The following is a 23,955-nucleotide window of genomic DNA, read 5'->3' as shown; positions in this document are numbered from 1 at the left end:
GCCCCAAAACTGGGATGGGAAGGTGAGGGCTGGTGGTGCCAGGGGGATCCCAATGCCCACAGCCCCCCACTCCATGGTATAAATCTCCCTAAAGCTGTTTCCAATACACCCATCCCATCAGCAGCATCCAGCGTGTCCTGGCCACATCCAGCCCAGGGCTTCTCCACCCTGGGGAGCTCTGCGGGACCCGGGGCCACCCCCCGGCTCTCCCAGCGTGGGAATAAATCCTCTTCTGCTCCCTAATGGCTTTTTTGGCACGGAACCCAAGGCAGGGACAGATTTAGACGGATTTCTCTGCTGGCTGAGAGCGCAGCCTTTCCCCACGGCGCTCTCAGCTCCCCAGGGACGGGAGGGGACCCCGGGAGCGCTGCTCGCCCCCAGCCCCAAACATGCGGTACCACAACAAACCCCAGCCCCGGGATGATGCTGAGTAAAACCAGATCCCAGCCAGCGCCCCGGGACCCCCACGGGTCCTCCCAGCTGTCCCCAGTGCCCCAGCGACATTGTCAGAGCCCGGCTCACCCAAACAGCGCTTTCCCCCAGCTGCAGGATGGTGGGGGATGCTCTGTGCTGCGTCCCTCAGCGTCTTGGGCAGGGATGCTGCTGCGGAGCCACCCATAGGTACCCACAGCATCACTCTGAGCCCCACAGCACCCAGCCATGCCCAAAACACCCAGCTATACCCCCAAACACCCACCCATACCCCACAACGCCCTCCTGTGCCCCACAGCACCCAGCCGTGCCCATATAGATCCATCTCCCCCCACAGCTCTTACCCACGAGCACAGCGCCCCTCCGTGCCCCGCAGCGCCCCCATGGGTGCCCAATCCCCCCAAACCCCTCCCTCCCATCCCGCACTACAAGTCCCGGGGATCCCCGCGGCAGCGCCGCCCCCGCCGCTCCCCGCCCGCTCCGCCTCTCCCCGCAGCACCATGGCCGCGGCCCCGGTGCCCGAGGGGGCTCCGGTGGAACCGCACGACAGGTAGGACCCCGCTCGCTTTTCCCCGGGATGATCGCTCCGGGACGGGACCGGCCCCGCGGCGCCCCGGGGCCCCCGGTTCGGGTTCGCCGCCGGTTCGGGGCTTGCGGTGCCGGTGCCGTCCCCCCTGGTGCCACTTCCGCGAGTGGGGCCTCCCCGAGCCCATCGCTCCACGGAATCCCTGAGCTTTTCCCACCAGCCATTTCTTCCCACCCCCGCTTTATCCCTTGTTTGTTTTCATCCTTTTCTCCCCCTCCCTTTCGTGTTGTTACCTTTTTCCTTATTTACCTTATTTTATGGTTTTTGCCCTTAATTTCCCAGCTGATAAACCACAGCCTCCCATATTCCAAGCTTGCTCACACTTGCATCCTCTCCATCAAGATGAAGAGTGGGACAACCTAAACTTTTCCACCCAAAACCCCCATACAGGGTGATTGCCTTCAGCCCCCCCACCCCCAACACTCATGTTTCCCCTCTATTTTCCACCCCCTTTTCCAGCACAAACCTCAGGGGACTGACTGCTCTCAAACATCAGTTATCTGGGAATTGCATTTGGAGTATCATTGGTGCTTTGGGGATGTGGCAAAGCTCACAGGGATGGAGCATCCCTGTGTCCCTGCTTGTAGGGTACCAACACCCCAACAACCCTGGAGTCAGTGCCAAAGCATCCCTCCTGTTCCCATCCCTCCTGTTCCTGTCCCTCCTGTTCCCGTTCCTCCTGTTCCCATCCCTCTTGTTTCTGTCCCTCCTGTTCCCGTTCCTCCTGTTCCCATCCCTCCTGTTCCTGTCCCTCCTGTTCCCATCCCTCCTGTTCCCACTCTTCCTGTTCCCATCACTCCTGTTTCCATCCTTCCTGTTCCCATCCTGCATGGTCCAGCAGCTAAGCCCATTGCTGGCAGCTGCCTGTGCCCTTCCTGTGAGTCAGTGGTGGATAGTGGGGAGGATGAGGATGAGGATGGGAGGAAGGAGTCTCCCTGAGTTGTACTGGTTGAGTGAGGGATGAGTAACTGGGTTGTGTAACAGAGCCCCTCCACTGTGGCTCCCACTTGCTATAAATAGCAACGGATAATTGGATTTGCAGAGGGAAATGTTTGTCCTTTTGTGGTGAGGGAGCAGAGACCATAACAGAGCTGGAAGCTCTGAACGTGGAGCTGCTGAGATGAACCATCAGCTCCAGATGGCTCCAGCCAGGACAGAGCTTAGTACAAGGCTGGGTAAACTGGGAATGATGTTCTGTGGGTTCCAGGATGGGCATGGGTCTGACATGTGACAGTGGGATGGCAGCCAGGTCCCTCCATCCCTTGTGTGGGTTCCTGCATCCCTCAGGCAGGTTCCTTCATTCCTCAGGCAGGTTCATCCATCCCAAGGGGGGGGTTCCTTGATCTCTTGGACATCTTCCTCCATTCCTTGGCTGTGTTCCCTCATCCCTTGGGATGGTTTCTTGGACAGGGAAGGCCCAGCCAAGAGCTGGCATACATGGATCCAGCCCAATTCAGCAGTGGAGGAAGCAGGTTTGACCTCCACGCTCCTGTGGTGCTGCTCCCAGGATGGGATCAGGGAGCAGGACCCTCTCCTGGGAACAGGCGTCCTTCCACTGGGGGCTTGGTGTGCCTGCAGCACTGGATTGGGACACCAGTGACAGTACTTGTGACCAAATGAGGAAAATCCACATGCAGTCCAGCTTCCATCCTTAAATCCCAGGAGAAACCCACCCAGTAGCTGCCAGCACCAGAAGGAAAAGGGGATCCTAGCCTCTGTGCCTGCTTTCCTCTTTTGCCATATTTTAAGTCTGCCATTAGAGGAGGGATTTGCTTAAAAATCACCAGGAAAACCCAGGAATTTCAACTTGTGCAAGAGCTCAGAAGCTGGGAAGGGGCTTGGGAAGCAGAGATTTTTGCCAGCAGGAAGGTTCAGTCCCAGCTGGCTTTGGAGCCAGGGTGTCCCACCTGGGAGCCCAGTGAATGGCGGGTGGGATGCTGGGAGGAGGGTTGCTCCTGTGGCCTGGACATTTAACAAAGGCAGGAAAAGTGGCAGCAGGAGCAGGAGATAAGGAACAATGTCCCTGGGCGAGGGCTCCTCGCCCGTGTCCCGCGTCCCTTTGCTTTTCTGCTTCTTTAATGAGAAGGAACAGAAGTGGCTCCGGAAGAGAATTTTATTTTTAAACTTCTGAGAGAGCTTTTACAGCAAGAGGGGAGTCCAGGCAGAGACCAGGGATGGAAAAGTTTCTTTGATCATCGCTCCCTTCCCTGACTTTGGGGCAGCAGCTGCAGCTCATGCTGGGGACAGGTTACCCCAAAACCTCCTGTCCCTGTCCCCTGCCTCAGGACCAGCCCCTCATTTCTGGTTCCCATCAGGTTTCCATCTTTTGAGATGATGCTCTGCAGGTCCCATTGGTGAGCAGGAGCAGGAGGGGTGTCCTGATAATCTGTGAGGCAGTGTGCAGAACCTTGATGCCTCGAGGAGGAGGAGGAAAGGGTCTTTTTCCATGTCTGGCCCCATCTCCAGGTGTTGGTACTAAGCAGGAGGGAGCTCCCTCCCTGGAGCCCCTCTGCAGTGGGTGTGCAGCCCCTGTCTCACCATGCTGGAGTCTCACTCGGTGGCCATGGGACTTTGTCCGGGTGCTCTGTGCCCCTGCAGAGCCTGGCTGCCCTCCAGTGTGCCCTGTGCCACCTCCTCCCTTCCTTGGCAGCCAGAGGCTGTGGGCTGAGAGCTGCTCTGCCCCAGTCTGTGCTCCAGGGCTGGCCTGGACCCCCCTGCCTGGTGCCCACCATCTCCCACCCTTGGGCAGCCTCCTGGCTCCCTGGGCTTCCTGCAGCTTGCCCAGGCTGCCTGCCCTCCCTGGAGAGGCTGATGCTGGAAGAGGAGCTGGCTGGCCCGGGGGGGGCAAGGGCAGCTGGCAGGGAGGGGGTGCTGGATGGAGGGCACAGCCCATGGGATGTTATTCTTAGCCACCAGCAGCCCCGGGGTGTTGAGTTTCACCCACTTGTTTACTCCAGGGCTGAGGGGCAGCTCTTGGGGAAGCTGAGTGACCAGGGGGGACCCTCAGCCAGACCCCCAATCAATGGGAGCCAGGGGAGAGGGGTGAGGGGTGAGAATCCCAAACCAAAAAGCCCTACATGGCCAGCAGGCCCTGGCCCCCAGCCCCAGCTGCCCCACCAGCTGCATGAGGGGGGCTGGCTGGGTACCCCCTGCCCTGGGCTCATCCCCCCTGCAGCCCCCTCCCCAGAGGTGTGCAGGAGTCCCTGGGAACTCACCAGTGCTGGGGGACGTGGATGTCACTGTCCAGGTGCCCTCCCTGCCGAGCCCACAGTCCAGGAGAGCCGAGCACCCCCAGTGCCAGGAGCAGAGGCGCTGGGCTGGTGTTTATTGCCTGTGCTGGGGGCGGTGAGGGGAGGTGTCACCTCATCCCCAGCCCCCCTCTTTTTCTTTAATCAAGCCAGTGCTATTAATATCAGGTAATGAACGTAATCTGGAGGTTAAGCTATCCTCTTATGCTGCTGACCGGGCACAGACACTCCCACTGCTCTGCTCCCTTCTCCTGCCGCCATCTTCCAGCCCTCAGCCCGGCCCCGTGGGACCCTTCAGTGCCCCTTCCAGGGGTTCACTCCCTCCATGGCTCTGTGCCCCGAGAATCACCCCGGGAGCCCTGCTGGCACAGCCCCTGCCTCGCCCTGGTAGTGCCAGAGGCTGTGGGACAGGGGCTGAAGTGTGGGCAGGGACAGGGGGTGGCACCCTCAGTCCAGGATCAGCCCTGGGCTGGCAGCAGGGGGACATGAGCAGCCCCCCAGCCTTCTCCAGCGTCCGCATCTCCGGCTGCTGGGCCCTTGGGCCAGATGGAGGGTGAGTTTTGCTTTGGTTTTGGGTGGAATTTGCTGGGTTTCGTCTGTTTGTTTGCTGGAGTGAACTCTTGGTGGCTCCTGTCCCAGTCCCTCAGCCCCAATTCATGCCTGAAAAGATTGGCTTCCCATGGGACGTGGCTGCAGCCAGCTGGGCACCTCAGCAGGCTGTGGGGGCTGCTGGGGGGTCCATAGGCTGGGAGCTCAGTCAGTGGGGTTGTTTACAGGGTGCAGAGCCCAGGACATGCTCTCCTGTCTGCTGCCAAGCTCAGGTTTGGGGCTGTGCCATCTTTCCTTGCTGCTGTGGGTGCTTTTATGACCTGCTGCCTTTGCTGTGCCAGCCCAGGGTGCTCAGGGGTCTCTGGAGGCAGTGGGATGCAGAGAGCCTGAGCACAGGGACGGTGATGGGAGCGCAGTGGGAAGGAGAGGGGTGTCAGTAAATCTGTGCTTGCACTGAGCAGGAGCAAAATGCTTCCTTCCTTCTGCACAACATCAGAGCTGGAGAGCCCTTCTCAGGAGCAGGACCCCCCAGGCTTCCTCTGGGACATTCTGGCACAGCAGACCCCACATTAGAGATAGAAATGAGCCGAGATGCGCACTCTGGTTCATCAGGCAAGGTCCCGCTTTATTCTTCCTCACAGCTCAGCCAACAGACTTCAGTTACAGCAGGCTCCCACTGTGGGCTTCCCTTGCAGGCTCAGACTGAGCTCACAGCAGCAATTCTCTCTCCCCTTTGATCAGACCTCCCCCAGCCAGCTCATCCTTATTGGTCACACCTGTGACCCATTAAGGGCAAGGCTGGTTTTGGTAATTAGCACAGCTGTGGCTTATGCAGGTGAAGGTTACCTGTAATTCCTTCTCCTACGACGCTCTAGCAAGGGTGCAGCCCTTGCAGGGAAGACAAAAGCATCCCCAAAATGTGGGGACAGCATGGAGAGAGCTGGTGGCAGCCAAGCCACGCAAGAAGGCTTGGCAGGAGAGGGGTTGCCAAGCCCTGGTGATGTTTCCTCTTCTGTTTGTGTGGCTTTGGCAGCCCAGGGGTTTGCTCTGCTGGGGAGGGTCCATGTGGGACCAGGACCCTCCTCTGGCAGAGCAATGGCATTGGCTCCAGCTCTAAAGAGTCCCATATTCTGGGGGCTTCACCTTGTGGGTACAGGGCATTGCAGGGGCTCCAGCACTGCTGCAGGGAATTTCTGAAAAGGAGTAGGGAGGAATGGCCAGTGGGGATGGCTGAAATCAGCCAAACCCTTGGAGCAAGAAGAGCCCCTTCCTGGCAAAGGCAGCCATGGAAAACATCTACAAATCTTGAAGTGTAACCTTAGGAGAAAAGGCATGACCTTTGGAGAACTCCAGGGCAGCCCTGCAGTCCCACAGCCATACTTCTCCCAAATAAATCATGGGAATTGTGGACTTGAGAGGTGTAGAATGTCATCTGCCTGTAGAGGATACAGATGTGGATGAGGCGTAGAGGTACAGGTTTAGGTGATACTGATAGAAATGTGTAGAATTTTGGTGAAAGTCCAGAATTATATGGATGAGATAAGGCAGAGCACCAACTCTTGGGATGGGATTCAGGTGCTGGAGCCCCAGCTATGCAGGGGGAGGATGACTCCACTCCTCTCCAGGTGTGTGTCCCTGCATCCTGCAGCAATGTCCCTCTCTGGGTGTGCTGCAGGCACTGAGAGCAGAATGGAGATGATTGGAAGGCAAGGTGGGGCTGTGGCTGTAATTCTGGACCCTGGTGGAGCTGTTGGAGTCCAAGCCTCTTCCTCCCTGTGTGGGTGATGTTGAGGCTTCTGGGAGCAGGGCTCCACCTCTGAAAAACAGAACTTCATCCACCTCTGAGTCACTTTGGGGCTGGTGGCCTGGGTCAGGATGTGCAGGCTGGCACAGCAGAGCTGGGTGCTGTGTGGCACCAGCCAAGGGGCAGAGCAGCCCCAGGGGCTCTCCTGTCTCGCAGAGGCTGACGTGCAGTCCCACAGGAGCAGCAGCCGAGCTCGGGCTCTGGAGTGAGCACGGTCCCAGGGGAGGGGCTGGGATGTGGATGAAAGGAGCCGCTTCCTGCTGTGGTAAACAACTGTGTTTGTGTCACCTCTGCTTTCATCCAGCTGAAGTGACGTTGTTTGTGCCCCAGCACCAGCCCCTGCTGGCAGCCCCGGTGGGCAGCAGCTGCTGCAGCATCACCCGTGGGACAGGAGACCCAGACATCCCCCCGGGTTTGCTTCTCCTCATAGAAGGAGCCATTTTTTCTGTTTCCTGATGGGTGTCATCTCCTGAGGTTGCTTTTAAAGAGTTGTACTTGGGATGTTTTGGGCTCCTGGTTGAGTCTGAGCCTGGCAGTGCTTGGAGCTGGCTCTGTGTGCCAGGGATGGGGTGTTGGTGTCCTGAGCTCTTGTGGGGAGTGCCATGAGTGCCCAGTTCAGGGTGGGCATCGGTGGGAGAGCTCCTGTCATAGGCAGGAGCTGCAGCCTGGCTTTTGCCAGCAGGAGCAAAGCCAGGCAAATCCCTGTCTCCTTGCCTGCCCCACAGGGATGTGCCAGGGGTACGGATGGTGTGCTCTGGGCATCCTGCCATGCCAGGGGGATCCTGCAGTGCCCGGGGGGTTTGTGTGCCATGCAGGGTTGGGGGTTGCCGTGTCACTTCACACACAGCTGGCCCTTCTGAAATTTTGATCTTTATCTAAAATTGTTCTGAAAAGGGCTGGGGGAGGGAAGGGAATTAAGCTTCATACCAAAACAGCTTAAAATCAACCCAAAATCTGTAAAGCCCTGCAGTTTAAGCCCTTTCCAGAGCAAGCCATAACAGAGCAGCAGCAAAGCCCTGCTGGCTGGGCTGTACCAAACAGTGACAGCTTGGAGCCAGTGGTGCCCAGATCTATTGATTTCCCTTCCAGTGCCCAGTCATGGCTGGGGAGAGGAGCAGCAGGAGCCAGGAGAGCCCTTTGCACTTTCTCCTAGGGAGCAGACATCCCTCTGGGGCAGCAGAACAGGAGCAGGGAGGAGCAGGCACTGGTATAAATAATCCTCCCTGTCCCTTGGCTGGCCAGGCAGCGGCTGCAGCTTATCTCCTGGCCAGAGGCCACTTATCACCTCCAGGCCACAGCTCTCCTCCTGCCAAGCTGGAAAGGGCTCTGGAGGGTGCCTTGTTCCTCTCCTGCAGGGAAGATAAGGGAGAGTGTTCAGCAGTTCAGGGCTTTGGGTGAGCTCAGAGCTCTCTCAGCTCCCAAGGCAAAGCTGATGGCTCTGCCCAGCTTGCAGGCTTGTCCCTGGGGGCTCCAGAAGCTTGGGAGAGCTATGTCTAGGGTGTGAGTGGAGCCCTCAGAGTGGGCAGAGGAAAGGGATTGGGGATGGGAGGATGAGGATGGTTGTGCTGTAACCCATGTGTTTAACTGCTAACCCTGGGCACACCAGAGTGGGTTGTTGCCCCCTGGAACACACCCCTCAATGCTTTGGGAGCTCACTGGGGGATTTCTTTCATACAGACATTCCTCAGACAGCAGGACTTTAGGCATGGATGTTTGCATGGCACCTCTTCCAGGTTCATATTGCTTCTGTGTGAGAATTTCTTGGTGTTGTCCGAGGCTGTGGGTGCTGGTAGTGGAGCTGTGCTTGGCTGACTTCACCTGCACAACTCAGAACCCTCCAAGACCCCGCTCCCACACCCAGGCAGGTGTATCCTCCCCCCACAGGGTAATTTTCCCCTCTCTCCCCACGCAGCAGCAGCAGTGCAGAGTCCCTGGACAGGCTGTACCCCGCCGTGGGCTCCTCCAAGCCACCCCGCAAGCGCACCACCAGCCAGTGCAAGTCGGAGCCGCCGCTGCTGCGCACCAGCAAGAGAACCATCTACACTGCAGGCCGGCCCCCCTGGTACAACGAGCATGGCACGCAGTCCAAGGAGGCCTTTGTCATAGGTGGGTCCCCTCTGCACCTGCCACCTGCCCCACGGCTCTCCTGGAGGTCTCAGTACGAGTCCTGCCCCACCACATCCTTGGGAATTGGAGGTTGGCTCCAGGCTGGAGAGGAGCAGGGGAGTGCCTGTGGGTTAGGCCTGCATTGACTGGGGGGGCTGAACCTCAGAGTGTGCATGGGCTGTAGGAGATCATGCTCTGCTTCTTGTTCCCTCAGCTCCTGTTGCCTGATCTGTCACAGGTTCCTGGGGATTCTGGACTGGATCCCACGCCAGCACTCCCCATGTTACATAACCACCTAACAATGGGTTTCCCAGCTTTTGCTGGGCACGTTGCTGGCAGTTCCAATACATTCCATTTGACATTTTCCAGGATAATATCTTGGAGTGCCTGTGACTTCCCTCTTTGGAGGTCCCTCCAGCTTAGTGCAACCATGCAGGACCTGGGCTCCAGCCTGTGGTGGGAAGGGAAGGGCTGTGCCTGGGCTTGGTGGCTTCATAACCTTTTCCCTGGCAGGACCTGGGCTTCAGCCTGTGATGGGAAAGAAAGGGCTGTGCCTGGGCTTGGTGGCTTCATCACCTTTTCCCTGGCAGGCCTGGGAGGAGGCAGCGCCTCTGGGAAGACCACAGTGGCCACCATGATCATTGAAGCTCTTGATGTGCCATGGGTGGTTCTGCTGTCCATGGACTCCTTCTACAAGGTGAGGCTGCACCCCTGTTGGCCTGGCCAGACTCCTCAATTTGCTGCTGCCCAGGGAATCTGTGGTTGCCCCATTCCTGGAGATGTTTAAGACCATGTTTGACAGGGCCTAGAGCAATCTGTTCTAGTGGAAGGTGTCCCTGCCTATGGCAGGGGGTCAGAATGAGATCAGTTTTAAGGCTCCTTCCAACCCATACCAATCTGGGATTATGTGGTAACCCTGGTAAGGAAACACGTTGTAGATTTAGGCACAGCCATGTGGTTCTCCCTTCCAGTGGCTGTTGTGGGGCAGGGAAGAGTGACTGGGCACAGCAGAGGGGAGGGAGCTGCCCTGCCATGTGCCCCAAGCTGTGCTCTGTGGCAGGTGCTGACCAAGCAGCAGCAGGAGCAGGCAGCCAGCAACGACTTCAACTTTGACCACCCCGACGCCTTCGACTTCGACCTCATCATCGCCACCCTGAAGAAGCTGAAGCAAGGCAAGAGTGTCAAGATCCCCATCTACGACTTCACCACCCACAGCAGGAAGAAGGAATGGGTATGGGACACTGAGGGGGGTGGGACAGGATGGGGATGGCCAGGGCAGGACCGAGAGGAGCCAACTGCCCCCCTCCAGCCCCTGGCCTGTGCAGTCTGATTGGTGCTGTCACCCCCTGCTCTCTGCCTGGGTGGTTTTTTGGGTGAGCTGTCACAGTCACAACCCAGAGAGATCTCCTGGCACAGGGCACCTCTGACCAGATGTTCTGTGCCTAACCACATCCATTTTGACTCCACAGAAAACCCTGTATGGCGCCAATGTGATCATCTTTGAAGGCATCATGGCATTTGCAGACAAGGAGCTCCTGAAGGTGAGGAAAGGTTTTGTGGCAGTTCTAGGGAGAGAGGGTGGAATCTTCTCTTCCAGGTTACACCAGATGCTGCAGCACTTCCCCAGGTAGGAGAAATAGGGTTTGACTCTCAGCAGCTGGGGAAGAGCCCCTGGCAGAGGTCAAGTGTTTCAGCAAATGCCTCAATCTCAGCTGGTGCACAAACACAGCTAGAAACAGCCCACCTCCACTGCATGCTGCAGCTTGCACAGCCAGAGAGGCAAAGTCTGCTGAACTTCTGCTGCACAGAGCCTGGTGTTCCTAGCATGGAATCATCCAGCACTTCAGGCTCTCTTGGGGATTATTTGGATATATCGTAGGATCACAGAATGGTTTGGGTTGGAAGGGACCTTAATGCTCATCTTGTTCCACCCCCTGCCATGGGCAGGGACAACTTCCACGAGACCAGGTTGCTCCAAGCCCTGTCCAACCTGGCCATGAACAGTTCCAGGGATGGGGCAGCCACAGTTTCTCTGGGCACTCTGTGCCAGGGCCTCACCACCTTCACAGGGACATATTTCCTCTCAATATCCCATCTAACCCTTCCCTCTGGCATTGTGAAGCCACTTCCCCTTGTTCTGTCATTGCAAGCCCTTGTCCAAAGTCCTTCTCCAGCTCTCTTGGAGCTTCTTTGGATACTGGAAGGGGCTCTGAGTCTCTCCAGAGCCTTCTCTTCTCCAGGCTGTACAGCTCTCTCAGTCTGTCTCCATCCCTCAGAGCATCTTTGCAGCCCTGACAAATGCTGCAGCAGGCAGTGAGCCATACACAGGCTTAGCCAAGCTTGTCTGAAAAGTTTCCTCGCCTGCCAAGTGAGAGCTTGGGTTTTGCACTTTCCTGGAGCAAGGATGACCTCCAGTGGACAGCCGGGTGAATCCCCCAGGAGATTCCACTCAGCGTCCCCACTCCTGCCTCTTGCAGCTAAGGGCAGAGTCATGAGCTGCCCTGCTGTGCTGGGCTCCTTTCCAGCATTAATTCCCTGCTTGTGGGAGAGGCTTGCAATGAGATGATCTTAAAAGTCCTTTCCAATTCAAACCATCCAAGGATTCTTTGATTGAGAGTCCAGTGCTTGGTGTGTGTCACGGACAGTAACTCCTCATCTCCTCTTCACTCTTAAATAACATCCAGCCAAAGTGTTGGAGCTGGGTTAGGGTTAGGGTTAGGTTGGCAGGAGGGGCAGAGTTTGGAGCAGGACAGGTCTCAGGGGACACAAGAGTAAGGTGGCAGCAGGGAGCTCACAGCAGCACCAGCACCAGGGAAAAGCAGAGCAGAGCCAGGCCCTGTTAAACACGTGCTGGGCTGGGCTCAGCCCTGCTTGGGGTAACAGGGAAAGGTGGGTTGAGTCCCACACTTGACCAGGTGGGATTTGTCCTCTCCTCTCTCCTTCCAGCTCTTGGATCTGAAGATTTTTGTGGACACGGACTCGGACATCCGCCTGGTGCGCCGCCTGCGCAGGGACATCAGCGAGCGGGGCCGCGACATCGAGGGCGTCATCAAGCAGTACAACAAGTTTGTCAAGCCTGCCTTCGACCAGTACATCCAGCCCACCATGAGGCTGGCAGACATCGTGGTGCCCCGAGGTACTGCCCAGGGCACCCCTGACAGCACTGAGACCCCACAGCCCCCTGCCCTCAGCTCTGGGCTTTGGGGTTTGCTGACCCCTAACCCTAACCATGGGCGGAGCAGTGGAACCCTCATGGGGCTGGTGCCAAGCAGATGGATGTGGGGGCAGCCATGGTGTGGCACTCCTGTGTTCCCCTTGGCATGCCTTTTGTAGCTGCAGAGCTCCTAGAACTCTGGGCTTTGTGGTTTCCTGAACCCTAACCCCAGGTGTAACCCTAACAGACATGGTTTAGTGGTGGGGCTTGGCAGTGCTGATTTAATGGTTGAACTCAATCTTAGAGGGCTTTTCCAACCTTTACAATCCTGATTCTGTGATTTTTTTTGTTTTTGTTTTTGGCTCACTCCAGGGAGTGGAAACACTGTGGCCATTGACCTGATTGTTCAACATGTCCACAGCCAGCTGGAAGAGGTGAGAGCTGCCCGGTCCGTGGGTGGTGAGGGGGGTTCACAGCCTTGCTGTGCTCTGGGTGCCCAGGTGGGAATGGCCTGGCTGCTCCTGTGCTCCAGGTGTGGGAGTTCCTGTGAACTCCTCCCAGCCCAGTGAAGGAAACTGCCTTCTCCCTGTGCTCTGGTCAGTCCTGGCTCCTCTGCCAGCTGTGGTCCAGCTGCAGCTTCCTTCCCTCCCTGGGACAGCAAGTCATGAGGGGACAAACCAGACACCCTCCTGTGACCCAAAGGATGTGTCCCCCTGCCTGCAGCCCTCCCAGGGCCAGCATTGCCCCAAACCCTCCACTGCTCTTGGGCTTCTCCTCTTCCCTCCCATGCAGACACTGCTGCACAGTCTTTCCAGTCAGGAGCCCACTTCTCTTCTGTGCTGTGTGCAGCTCCTGGGTTTCAAAACTCAAAGTCTTGTCATGTTTGAGCCCCAGTCCAGGCACGTGCTTCATCACTTCCCCACTGCTGGCTTTAAGTCTTCTCCTGTTGATCCTGGGCCAGTCCTGACCAGTGGTTTGGGACTCTGCAATGAACTGATGGCATTTTGTGTTGCTGTCCCCGAGCAGCACAGTCTCCCCCCACCCCACAGCTTTGGTGATGTTTCAGTCATGGAAATGCTCAGAGTGACGTCCTGGGAAGTGCAGCGAGTGTGACCTGGGTATAGATGCACTGGAAAGTAAAGGGCTTGATTCTTTCAAGTCTTTTTTGGAGCTCCCAGGTGGCAGGAGCTGCTCAGCCCTGGGATGGGAGCTGGCATGCCTTTGATCCAGCTTCCCATGCCTGCTCAGGAGGGACTGCTCTTGCAAAGGTGTCTTGGCAGTTTCCTCCTCCTGGAGTACGTGGCTGCCTGAATTCCCAGCACCAAACTCTGGTTGGGAAGGTGGTTTTTAAACCCTCGGTCACAGGAAGAAGGCTGGAAGCCCCAGCATCTGTGCTGGTGCCAGGCTGAGAAGGGCACCCAGCCCTGAGGCAGAGTGCAGGAGAGGGGAATGGCTGTTTCCCCCAGCTCCTGGATCCAGCCAGGGAATTCCAGAGCAAGCCCAGCACCCCCAGGGTGCCTTTGTGAGCCAGGCAAGGGGTTGGCTTGGGGAGGGCTGTCCTGACCTGGGGAGGGGAAGAAGGGCAAAAAGGCTGCATGTGAATTCAGGAAAATACTCCTATTTTTCCTTTTTTTTTATCTTGAAACGACCCTGGTGTTGACAATGCTTAATACCGGTTGCGTTGTGTCTTTGTGTTGCTGCCGCAGCGTGAACTCAGTGTCAGGTAAGAGCCCTCACTGTGTCCTGTGTGTGCAGCCCAGGCATTTCCAATGCCAGGCACTGCTTGGCCTCACCCCCACCCACGGCAGGACTGGCAGAGTGCATGGCCTTGTCACCCCACGGTGACAAAAGGCCACCTTCCCTTGGCTGTGGGATGGCAGGGACAGGGCTGCTCCCCAGGGAGGCACTGCCAGCCTGAGTGCAGACCCCTGAGGCTGGGCCAGGGCCAGGTTTGTAGCTGGGGGTCCCCAGTCTCTGCTTTGCATCCTGAGATTCTCTTTTGTTTCTCTTCATCCTCTAAAATGAATGATTTTCAGAGCTGCTCTCCACCTCTGATGATTAAAGATCATTAAACATCAATTATTAGATTAGTCAAAGCATCTTGAGAAAAGGATAGAGAGTGACTTTTTAAATGGGCAGATAGTGATAGTATGATAGGGACCAGTTTTAAACTAAAGGAGGAGAAATTTAGATTGGGTAATAGGAAGGAATTCTCCCCTGTGAGGGTGCTGAGGCCTTGGCACAGAGTGCCCACAGAAGCTGTGGCTGCCCCATCCCTGGAAGTGCCCAAGGCCAGGCTGGATGGGGCTGGGAGTACCTTGGGATAGTGGGAGGTGTCCCTGCCTTTGGCATGGGGTTGGAATAAGATGGTCTTTCAGGTTTCTCCCAGCCCAAACCAGTCTGATTCTGAGGGTGGTGGGAGCCCTGAGCCCCTCACTGCGCACAGGGATCTGCCTGGAGGCACCCAAAGGAGCTTAGCACCTTTGCATGGCCAGAGGTACCAACTTCCCACAGCTTCTGCAGAATGCAGAACCTTTTCTGGAGGACTGAGAAAATCCTGCTGCTTAAGTCCAGCAGGATTTCTAAATTCTCAGTATCTGCAGTTGGATGCTATAACATATATGTTGAATTACTTAACCTCTTCAGCATGGGGCCCCAGATGGGACTTCAGCTCTCCTGCTTCCATTAAGAAGCCACCTAGGCTTTCAGGTATTCTTTCAGGGAGCAGAGGGAATGCATTACTGAAGATGGGTTTCCATTTAGATCTCCATCATTGCATGGAGACACTCAACTCAAGTAACCTTAAGATTTACATTTGGCGTACAATGAGCTTTTAAAATAACTGAGATGAACATGGAAGGGACTCTGCTATACTTATTTCTGCCTCAGCCAGTCACTTCCTAGACTAGACAAGTGGATGTTTTATTTTATTTCCCTTTGCTTGTTTAACACCCTGGGGCCTGATATTTCCATACAGACACGTAAGCTTCCCTCTGTGTCTGGAGGTCCAGGTGGGAAAGTGCTCTTTAGTATGAAGAGAAATTTGTGGCTTTAATAATGGCAGGAATAACATCAGAGAGGAGACTAATATGTGTGCAAATAGATATGTGTATACAGAGACAGATAGGTACTTAAACACACATAAAATTTCCTTTCTCTTCCTTAATCTAAGGGTTGCTCAGTACAAGTGATATTCTTCTGCACTTAAAAATTGGGTATTTAATATATCCATAAAGTATTAGAAGTTTTATGATGGCAAGTTTGAAAAGGTAACTCTGACCTCCAGAAACACCTCCATGATCACCACACTCACAGATGGTTTTATGTTCTGTTTAAAGCTTCCATTTATGCCTTTGACAGAAAATCTGGGAAAAAATTCCTGCTAAAACCCAAATCTGTTGCTGCTGCTGGAGCCCCAGTGCTTTACTGCTGCTGTGTCCCCCAGCCCTGCTGCCTCTGCAAGAGGAGAGGGGTGGATGGAGGATCACATCGAGTGAGATGTGCCTGGCAAACATGGGCTTTTCATCACAAACAATTCCCCATCCTCTTGTCTGGAATGGCTCCATCTAAATGTCACGGTTGTTCTGAAGTCACTGCTGTTTGGCAGTGGTGGGGACACAGGGAGGGCTTTGTGCTGGTAGGATAAACCCTGAATGCTCAGATCTGGCCCCAGTCCCAGGTGTCTCTGTGGTCCCTGTGCTCCAGGGCTGCCTCTCCTTGCCAAGCAACTGGCTGGGACAGGCAGGGAGTGCTTTTCCCCACTCAGGTGGGTGAATTCTGGGGGGTTTAAAGCAAGTGATGCCTTCCTTGGATATGCAAGGCTTCTTTTCATTCTGAAGCCACTGGCTCCTGAGGAGCATGCTTGCCTTCCCAGTTAATCCCTCAGAGCACAGCTTGGACCTTAGCATTCTTAGGATATTTCTTGTCCAGCTTCCCCCCTGTTTGACTGTGCTCACTCTGGAGTTGTGGTTCCATACCAGCACTCCCAGGTGGCTGTTCCTCCAGGAGCCTGGCAGCAGGAGCTGGAGCAGCCAGCCCATGCTGAGGCTCAGTGCTCCCAGCCCAGCCTGCTCTCCATCCCTCCTGCCACGCTCTCAGCATCCAGCCCTGCTCCTGGAGCCGCTGCTCTTTGCAGCCCGTTCCCCTGGCCAATCAATATTCCCCACCCCCAAGGTCCCGATCAGCTTGGCGTGCCCTTTGCCAATTGTGTCTTTAAATATCAACCCGTGGCGCAGTTTAATAGCCCTTGTTTGAAATGTCAGCCCTGAAAGGCAGCCGTGTACGTGTTTGAAATGCCTTGACTGCATCATCTCCTTTGTAGCTGGATGTCTCTTGTCTGCTTCCTGCTCGATAGCATGTTCCACAAAGAGCCAAGGATGCTCCCTGAAGCCTTCCTGGGAGATGGTCACCCCTTTCTCCCTCTCTCTTTCTCTCTTTCTTCTTCTTTCTATTTTATTTTCTCTTTAAAGCCTTTGTTCTCAGGGGGAAAAAATAAGTTTCCAAAATAAGACGTTTTCTTGACGTGCTCATGGCTGCCCGTCTGGATGTTCCGTCACAGTCCGGTGTTGGCAGGGAGGGACAGGAGGCATCACAGTCCCTCCTTCCCTCCAGGATGGGCAGGGGGTGACACAGGGGATGGCTGCTGGAAGGGCTGAGCTCTTCCTCAGCCTGCAGGCCCTCTCCAGTCATGGAGATCCAGGACAGGTCCAGGTGAGCCCAGGGGGAAAGAAAGTCGTCCCTGCAGGTGATGTTCTGTTCAGGTTTCTCTCCACATTTCCAGTGCTCTTGGCTTTCAGTGTTCTCCAAAGCTTGGAGATCATCATCATGCAGGATGGGGACCCCCCTGGCAGCCCACAAGCATTTTTCTTGGGAGCAGGGCAGGTTGGAAGAAGGATTTTTAGGTTGGACAAAGGTTTTTGGCCTTGAGTGCCTGTGCTTGCTCTGAGACTGCATTGGAGCCCTCAGTGAGGGCTTGGCATGAGCCCTGGAAGTGTTGAGAACCAAGCTGGATGGGGCTTGGAGCAACCTGCTCTAGTGGAAGCTGTCCCTGCCCATGGCAGGGAGGGCAGAATGAGCTATCTTTGAGGTTCCTTCTCATCCAAATCATTCTAGCATTCTGTGGTTCTATGTCCCTCCAAACTCCAAGAGCCCCGGTTGCAGTGTGGTACTACCTGGGACACAGGTGGGACAGTGTCCCTGCTGTAGCTCCAGGACACTGAGAGCAGACAGTTCCTTTCCCTCATGGAGCCAGGAGTGGAGCCAGTGCCATGGAGAGCAGTGGTGACATGCCTTGGTCACCAGGGGAGGAGTGCTGTGTCTGCACAGTGCAGGTCCACGAGCCATTGATCAATTAGGGGATTTTTTCCCCCTCTGACTAATGACAGTGCTTTCTCCTCTGTTTCATGTCATGTTTGTCCCTCTCCTCTTAAACTCTGGTGTCTCCTGTCTTGTCTCCCCTGAACATCCCTCCCACCGGGTGACCAGAGGAAGCTGCGCTGGGATATGTGAGGAGACAAATGCTTTTGGCAGTGTTTGGTTGTGACTAACAGCAGGGATGGGCAAGGGCTGTGCAGGGTGAGCTGCCTCACTAACCCTGCCAGGGCATCCTGGGGCACACAGCTCGTGGGGTCCTGCTTTGCTGGTGCTGTGGGTGGGCCAGACAGAGGTGGGGGCACTTGAAAGAGAAGCCTTATCCCAAAAATGGGAGCTGTTTCCCCAGAAAGCACCATGGGGAGACCCTCACAACACTGAGTGGCTTCCAAGCAGGGTGGTGTCCAGACCTCCCTGTCCCCACACTGCAGGGGAGGTGGGGAAAACTTGATGACAGAATGCTGACAGCATTTCTTGGGGGTCTGTTGACAGCTCAGGATGCTGGAGAGGAGTTCCCACTGCTCATGGAGGTTGGAAAACCCTTGGTATCCGTGGCAGGGAGCAGGAGTCAGGTCACACTGTGACAGGAGAGGGGCTGCCCATTCCACTGGCATGGTGGGATGCTGCCCATTCCACTGACATGGACCTGGCAGTGATGGAGGGGGAAAGTGCCAGTGGCAAGCTCAGTCCTGTAATTACCAGCTCCTCTGGTTTAGGCAGCAGCAGTTTGTCACCTGGGCAAACCCAGCCAGGGCCATGTGTGGATGTGTGGCTCTGTGTTGGGGGCCGGGCTCTGCCCCTTAAAGCAGATGAGCTGGCAGCCCCCATGCCAGCACCAGCATCTGCACAAGACCCTCACCACCACATGTATTGGAATCCTGGGGGCTGAGAGGGGTTTGGGCAGGGCTGTGCCCCTAGGATCTGTCAGGAGAGGGAAGGGAGGGCTGTGGGGGCAGAGCTGTGGGTGCTGCCAGCAGGGAGCATCTCCAAGGGCTTCTAACCCATGAGACAGCAACTAACAGAGTGAGCTTGCTTCACTGACAGCAGGGCTGGGCCTTGAGGGCTGCTTGTCCCAACCAGCAATGGGGTCTGCACACAGCAGGCAAGCCCACGAGGGAACCACAACCCATCCATGCTCTCTGCATGGCTGCCAGCTGTCCTGGAGTGTTCCCTGCATGGGGCTCTTGGCTGCTACAGAGCAGTGGAGCTGGTAAAGCAAGAAGGAGCCCTTAAGTACCCACAGGCCTTGGGAATGTCTCATTTGGTGTTGGTTGGCCAAGACCAGGAGATGGCTGTGTGGATGGAGGCCTCAAGCTCTGCCCTCCTCCATGCCTGTCCATCTTCTCTATCTTCCTCTCTGCTTGCGTGCCTTTGTGTGCCATTAATCCAGGTTTCTGCTTGATTTGAAATCTTAATCATGCAGTGCTTTCATTTGCTCTCTTCTCTGCCTCCCTGACATCTCTGTGTTTTTTGCTGGATGCAGCCACTGGCACGTGTGTGATCTGACGTGTGGCTTTGCAACCCCAGCCCTCCTCCCAGACAAAGTTGCTTGTCCATCCTGCCCAGCCTTGTGGAAGCCAAATGTGACCTTCTTCTCATTACTGCCACTCTCACAGGGAGAAGTGACTAATGGGGCTCCATTGTGCACTTCCCTGTGAATGGTGTTCCCTTGATCCCAGAATAGCTCCCAGCCCTATTCGTTATGTGGAATGAGTCACACAGAGCCAGTCCTGGCCAGCCATAAGGTCTTGAAGCTGTTCCCAATTTGGAATGGCCCAAGTGGTCTCTAAAATAGTCACATTCCAGATATGTGCCAGCCTGGCTGCCTGTCCAGTTCCTCGTGGCATCTGGCACTTGTAGGTCAGAGACAGCCACAACAGCCCCTCCTCACCCCATGAGTTCAAGATCCACCAATAGATAAGACTCTGGAATAGGAGAAGGTTTTGATTTTATTTTCTGCTTTTTTCTCAAACAGTGGAAAGCAAGATGGGCCAGCCACGTTCAGAGAAGCTGTGGCTGCCCCATCCCTAGAAGTGTTCAAGGCCAGGTTGGATGAGGCCTGGATTAACCTGGTCTAGTGGAAGGCGTCCCTGCCCATGGCACAGGGCTGGAACAAGATGGTCTTTAAAGTCCTTTCCAACCCAAACCACTCTATGATCCTGGGTGAGCTGTCCAGCAGGAAGGGCAGGTCCTTGTGCTGCAAGGTCACCCTAACTCCAGTGGCCCTGGTTTGTGGGTGCAGGTCCCTTTGCAGGGCTGGCTGCTCACTGGGCTCAGCTGGATGGCCTCTGTGTGTGTTTGCAGTGTGAGATGACATCTGGGAGGATGGCTCTGGCCATGTGCTGTGCTCCAGCCTTTGGGTAGCCTTCCCCAGACCTTCTGACCATGTGTTTGGTTTTCAGGGCTGCCCTGGCCTCTGCCCACCAGTGCCACCCTCTTCCTCAGACCCTCAGTGTGCTGAAGAGCACCCCTCAGGTGAGGGGCATGCACACCATCATCAGGTAAAGCCCCTGCTGTGGCTCCTGGGGTGGGATGGGGCTCAGCTGCTGATGGGATGGGCTGGCCTGTCTTTGGGCTTCCCAATCCCACTTTTGCCTGTCAGTATGGCTTGGAGATACAAGTGGTGGCCCCTGCACAGGGGAGCTGTGCAGTTTCTGGTCAGTGATCTTGCCAACAGTTTTTCTGCTTTTTACCTTGAAACAGACAGCACAGTTTCAGGCTTAGATGGTGCAAACAAGGACTAGGAAGGGGCAGGGACTGACAGACTTCTGCCAGCATCTTCTGGGACACATTTTGGTCCAGAGCTCATGTTGCCTTTCCCTCCCCTCTAGAAACAAGGAGACCAGCAGAGACGAGTTCATTTTCTACTCCAAAAGGTTGATGCGGTTGCTGATTGAGCATGCGCTCTCCCTGCTCCCTTTCCAGGTAGGTTCAAGGCTGTAGGTGCTGGGTTTCCTCACTGATTCCTGACCCTCAACTGCTGGGGAGCCAGGACAGTCCTGGTGCTGCTCCTCCAACCTTCCCCGTGGACCAGTCCTTTCAACCCTCAGATTAAAATGCACCAGGACTCCCCAAGGCCATGGAGCAATGCTGTGGCCCTGGGTGACAGCTTTGGTGTCCAAGAGTCCAGCCCCTGTGGCTTGCTGACTCCAGGGCTCCCATGAGAGCCACATCAGAGCCCCTGGTAACTCTTCTCACATGTTTTTTGTAGAGTTGCACAGTCCAGACCCCTCAGGGACACGACTACGAAGGGAGGACATACAGCGGGAAGCAAGTAAGTGGAAGCCATTGAGACCTGCCTTGTGGGGGTGCACTGGAAGCCCTGGCTGCCATCAGGCTGGGTTTGGTGCCTGCTATCATGAGTATGACACCCTGTACCACCAGGAAAGGCAGGCTGGTGACCAAGGGGGCCATCAACAGTGTCACTGTGCTGCCCATGCCCTCTCACTGAGGGTGGCCTGGGAGTGGCGCTGCCCTCTTGGAAGGGATGTGCTTTAAGATTGCCCATTAGAGTCCCCCGCTGCTGAGACCCAGTGTGGGGTGGTGGCAGCTCCTACCCTGTGTAACCACCCCGTGCATGTGCTGCAGATCACCGGGGTGTCCATCCTGCGGGCAGGGGAGACCATGGAGCCGGCGCTGCGCGCGGTGTGCAAGGATGTCCGCATCGGCACCATCCTCATCCAGACCAACTGCAACACCGGCGAGCCAGAGGTAAAGCCCTGGGCTGCTCAGGACATCTCCTGGTGTTAACCTGTGTGTAGGGTGGGGCTGTGGCTCAGGTGTTTTCTGACAGCCCTTCAGTGACCCAGCAGTTTGTCTTGGCAGGGTTGAGTGCTTTGAAATCTGCTCAGGTGGGTTTTGCCAGCAGGCTTGTGCACACAGGGGCTGGTTTGTGCTGGCTCTGAACTGACAGGCAGGAGAGATCTTCACTCCTCAAAGAGAAGGGCTCAGGTTGTTCCATTTGCCTGCAGCCTCTAAGCTGCTCTCTCTCTCCTCCACCCAGCTCCACTACCTGCGGCTGCCGAAGGACATCAGCGAAGACCACGTCATCCTGATGGACTGCACGGTCTCCACGGGTGCTGCAGCCATGATGGCAGTGAGGGTGCTGCTGGTACGGACGGGTCAGGCAGGGGTTTGCTCTGGAGCAACCTGCAAAGCACCAGCCACAGCCAAGCTGAGGGGATGTGCCTGCAACCGGCTCCTGTGTGGGAAGGAGGGTGCCAGGGCACGCAGCACAGGCTGGGGTAACTCACCCTGAGCTGTCCCTGTGCATTTCCTTAGGATCATGATGTCCCAGAGGATAAGATCTTCCTGCTGTCCCTGCTCATGGCAGAGATGGGTGTCCACTCGGTGGCCTATGCGTTCCCCCGGGTGAAGATCATCACCACGGCTGTGGACAAGAAGGTGAATGACCTCTTTCGGATAATCCCCGGCATTGGTGAGTGTCCTGCTAGGAAGGACTTGTGCTGAGGGGAATTTCAGTGCTGCTGGTTGGGAGGGGACATGGTTGTCAGCAGCAGTTTAGGTCTGGCCTCAAATTACCCAGAGCCCCACTGCCCTTGTGGGTCCTGCTGCCAGCTGGGTGTCAGGATCACCGTGCTGGGTCTGGGGGCTGCAGGGCAGCCATTGCTGTGTCAGCAGCAGGAGCCATTCCCCATGCCATGAGCCTCCTCCAGCCCCAGGCAGAGAAGTCAGGCCGGGACAGCTGGAGCAGCCTTGTGCCCACTCCTTCCTTAAACTGCCACCTTCCACAAGTTCACCCAAAATAAGCTCACTGTGTTCTGTCCTCACCTCTACTGTGCCAGGAAACACCTTCCACTGGGTGGTAAGCCAGCCTACAGGCTGCTCCACTTTTGCTGCCACTCAAGCTGTCACATAAACCTGCTCTGGTCCCCTTGCCTGCTGTGATGAGGACAGGCAGCAGGATGGGTCTCTAGGCTCCCACAGTGCTGCACTCTGACTCTCTGTCTCCCCACAGGGAATTTTGGAGATCGGTACTTCGGGACAGACGCTCCTCCTGACTGGAGTGACGATGAGGATGCTCTCAGCACTTAGCTGGATGTGGAGGTGCCTCTGGCACCAGGCAGCTTCAGCACCGCACCTTAACCCCTCTGTCCAGTGCAGATTTCTCCTTCCTCTCACCAAGCATAGATATTTTTTTCAAATCTTACATCGGAGATCTAGGGCATATTTTTTCAGAGAAACGTAAATCCTAGTTTGACTTTATGGGCAGTTGCGTGTCCCAGCATAGAGCGGAGTTAATTTATTTTAATTTAAATATTTGCCTATATAACTTATTGGAGATATTTTATAAAGAACAATAATAAATTTTTTCTCTGGTTTTCTTGAACTGAGCCATTCTTTGTTATTTCCCATGGGTGACTAGAGGTATTTGTGACCCTTCAAGACTTCAGTCCTGGGAGGGGAGATGCCATGAGCAGTGGTGGGAGGTCAAGAATACCACACCTTCAATCCAAAGGAAGACTTGGTGCCAGAGGCAGTTCCTCCTGCCTGAAGGGAAACCAAAGCTCTTCTGGAGTGCCCAAAGGAGCTGCACAAGGATGATGAAGGATCTGGAGGGAAAGCCATATGGGGAGCAGCTGAGGTCACTTGGTTTGTTCAGAATGGAGGAGACTGAGGGGAGAAACTGTCATGATCTGCAGCTTCCTCCTGAGGGAGGTGGAGGGGCAGTCCCTGATCTCTGCATATGACCAGGTGCAGGACCTGAGGGAACATCTGGAGCTGTGTCATGGGATGTTTTAGGTTGGATATTAGGAAAAGGTTCTTCCCCCCAGAGGGTGGTTGGGCACTAAACAAGATCCCCATGGCAGTGGTCACAGTCCCAAGGCTGCCAGAGCTCAAGGAATATTTAGACAAGAATATGAGGCACATGATGGGATTGTTGGGTTGTCCTGTGCAGGGCCAGGAGCTGGACTCGATGATCCTTGTGGGTCTCTTCTAACTCAGGTGATTCTATGAGGTTCAGTTCGGATCATGAAGAAGCACCAAGTGCCTGTTGTGAGTTCAGCAGCCAAAGTGAAACAGAGCTCACCCCAACCACAGCTCTTACTGAATCAGAGCTGCTCGAGGCATGGTGAGGAGCAGGTCCTGTGTCTGACCCAGGACACAGCAAACAGGATGTGACCTGTCACAGAGCAGGGTGACCTCAGTGGAAGGGGAGCTGGCCCCACATGGGGGGGGGGGGGGCTCAGCCAGAGGAGGCTGTGACCTTCAGGGCTGAGCATGGAGAGTTTTCCTTACCTGCAGGATTCAAAGTTCCAACCCAACACCTTTGTGCAGGAGACAAACGTCCCAAGAGGAGCAAAGCTACCTCTTGTCTGGGCATCCCTGACTTGGAGCTGGCTCCTGAGGGGTCAGGCAAGGCCAGCAGGTGCTGCTGGCAGCGCAGGATCAGGAGGAGGATGCTCTGCCAAGCCCTCACCAAAATGGAGTCACCTGGTGATCACTCAGTGTGGGCTTGGGTGTGACGAGCCCGAAATAACCGCCACTGCTCTGCAGCACATTGTGCAAATTCTCAACCAGATTTAAAAGAAAACACACCCGAGTTCCTGCCAGCACTTGGTGAAAGAAGGAGCCCTCCACTGAAAGCCACACTCAGAGCCAACACTGACACTTGATTAGTGTCTGCTAAAAATAGTTCCCTGTGTGGGTGGAAGGAGAGCTCATGAGCACAAACACGAGAGGA

At 55.7% G+C, this 23,955-nt stretch overlaps 1 protein-coding gene and 1 long non-coding RNA gene across 8 annotated transcripts; one reads left to right on the top strand and one right to left on the bottom strand.

Annotated features, from left to right (window-relative positions):
* The first annotated feature begins 836 nt into the window (after positions 1-836).
* Positions 837-22,599, top strand: UCKL1 (uridine-cytidine kinase 1 like 1). 7 transcript variants are annotated; one of them, XM_074553826.1, is made up of 15 exons: positions 837-982; positions 8,532-8,725; positions 9,316-9,422; positions 9,786-9,956; positions 10,195-10,266; positions 11,672-11,861; positions 12,252-12,313; positions 17,364-17,383; positions 19,652-19,750; positions 20,081-20,174; positions 20,461-20,523; positions 20,838-20,960; positions 21,253-21,360; positions 21,531-21,687; positions 22,228-22,599. In XM_074553826.1, the coding sequence occupies exons 1-15, from the start codon at positions 933-935 to the stop codon at positions 22,302-22,304; spliced, it is 1,587 nt and encodes a 528-aa protein (XP_074409927.1). In that variant the 5' UTR covers positions 837-932; the 3' UTR covers positions 22,305-22,599. The 7 variants fall into 7 exon arrangements, with proteins under 7 accessions (XP_074409927.1, XP_074409928.1, XP_074409930.1 ...); XM_074553827.1 differs by lacking the exon at positions 17,364-17,383 and adding an exon at positions 13,586-13,602; XM_074553829.1 differs by having other exon boundaries at positions 881-982; positions 8,535-8,725.
* LOC141731112 (uncharacterized) lies at positions 3,312-4,528 on the bottom strand. Its single transcript, XR_012583045.1, has 2 exons — positions 4,234-4,528; positions 3,312-3,433 (listed from the first exon to the last, which is right to left on the bottom strand). It is a non-coding gene; the product is annotated as an uncharacterized LOC141731112 (long non-coding RNA).
* Positions 22,600-23,955: the final 1,356 nt, after the last annotated feature.

This window comes from Zonotrichia albicollis, chromosome 17, assembly GCF_047830755.1.
Source record: "Zonotrichia albicollis isolate bZonAlb1 chromosome 17, bZonAlb1.hap1, whole genome shotgun sequence".
NCBI classification, from domain to species: Eukaryota; Metazoa; Chordata; class Aves; order Passeriformes; family Passerellidae; genus Zonotrichia; species Zonotrichia albicollis.
Note: the sequence above shows the minus strand (reverse complement) of the source record. Positions and strands in the feature narration are given on the sequence as shown.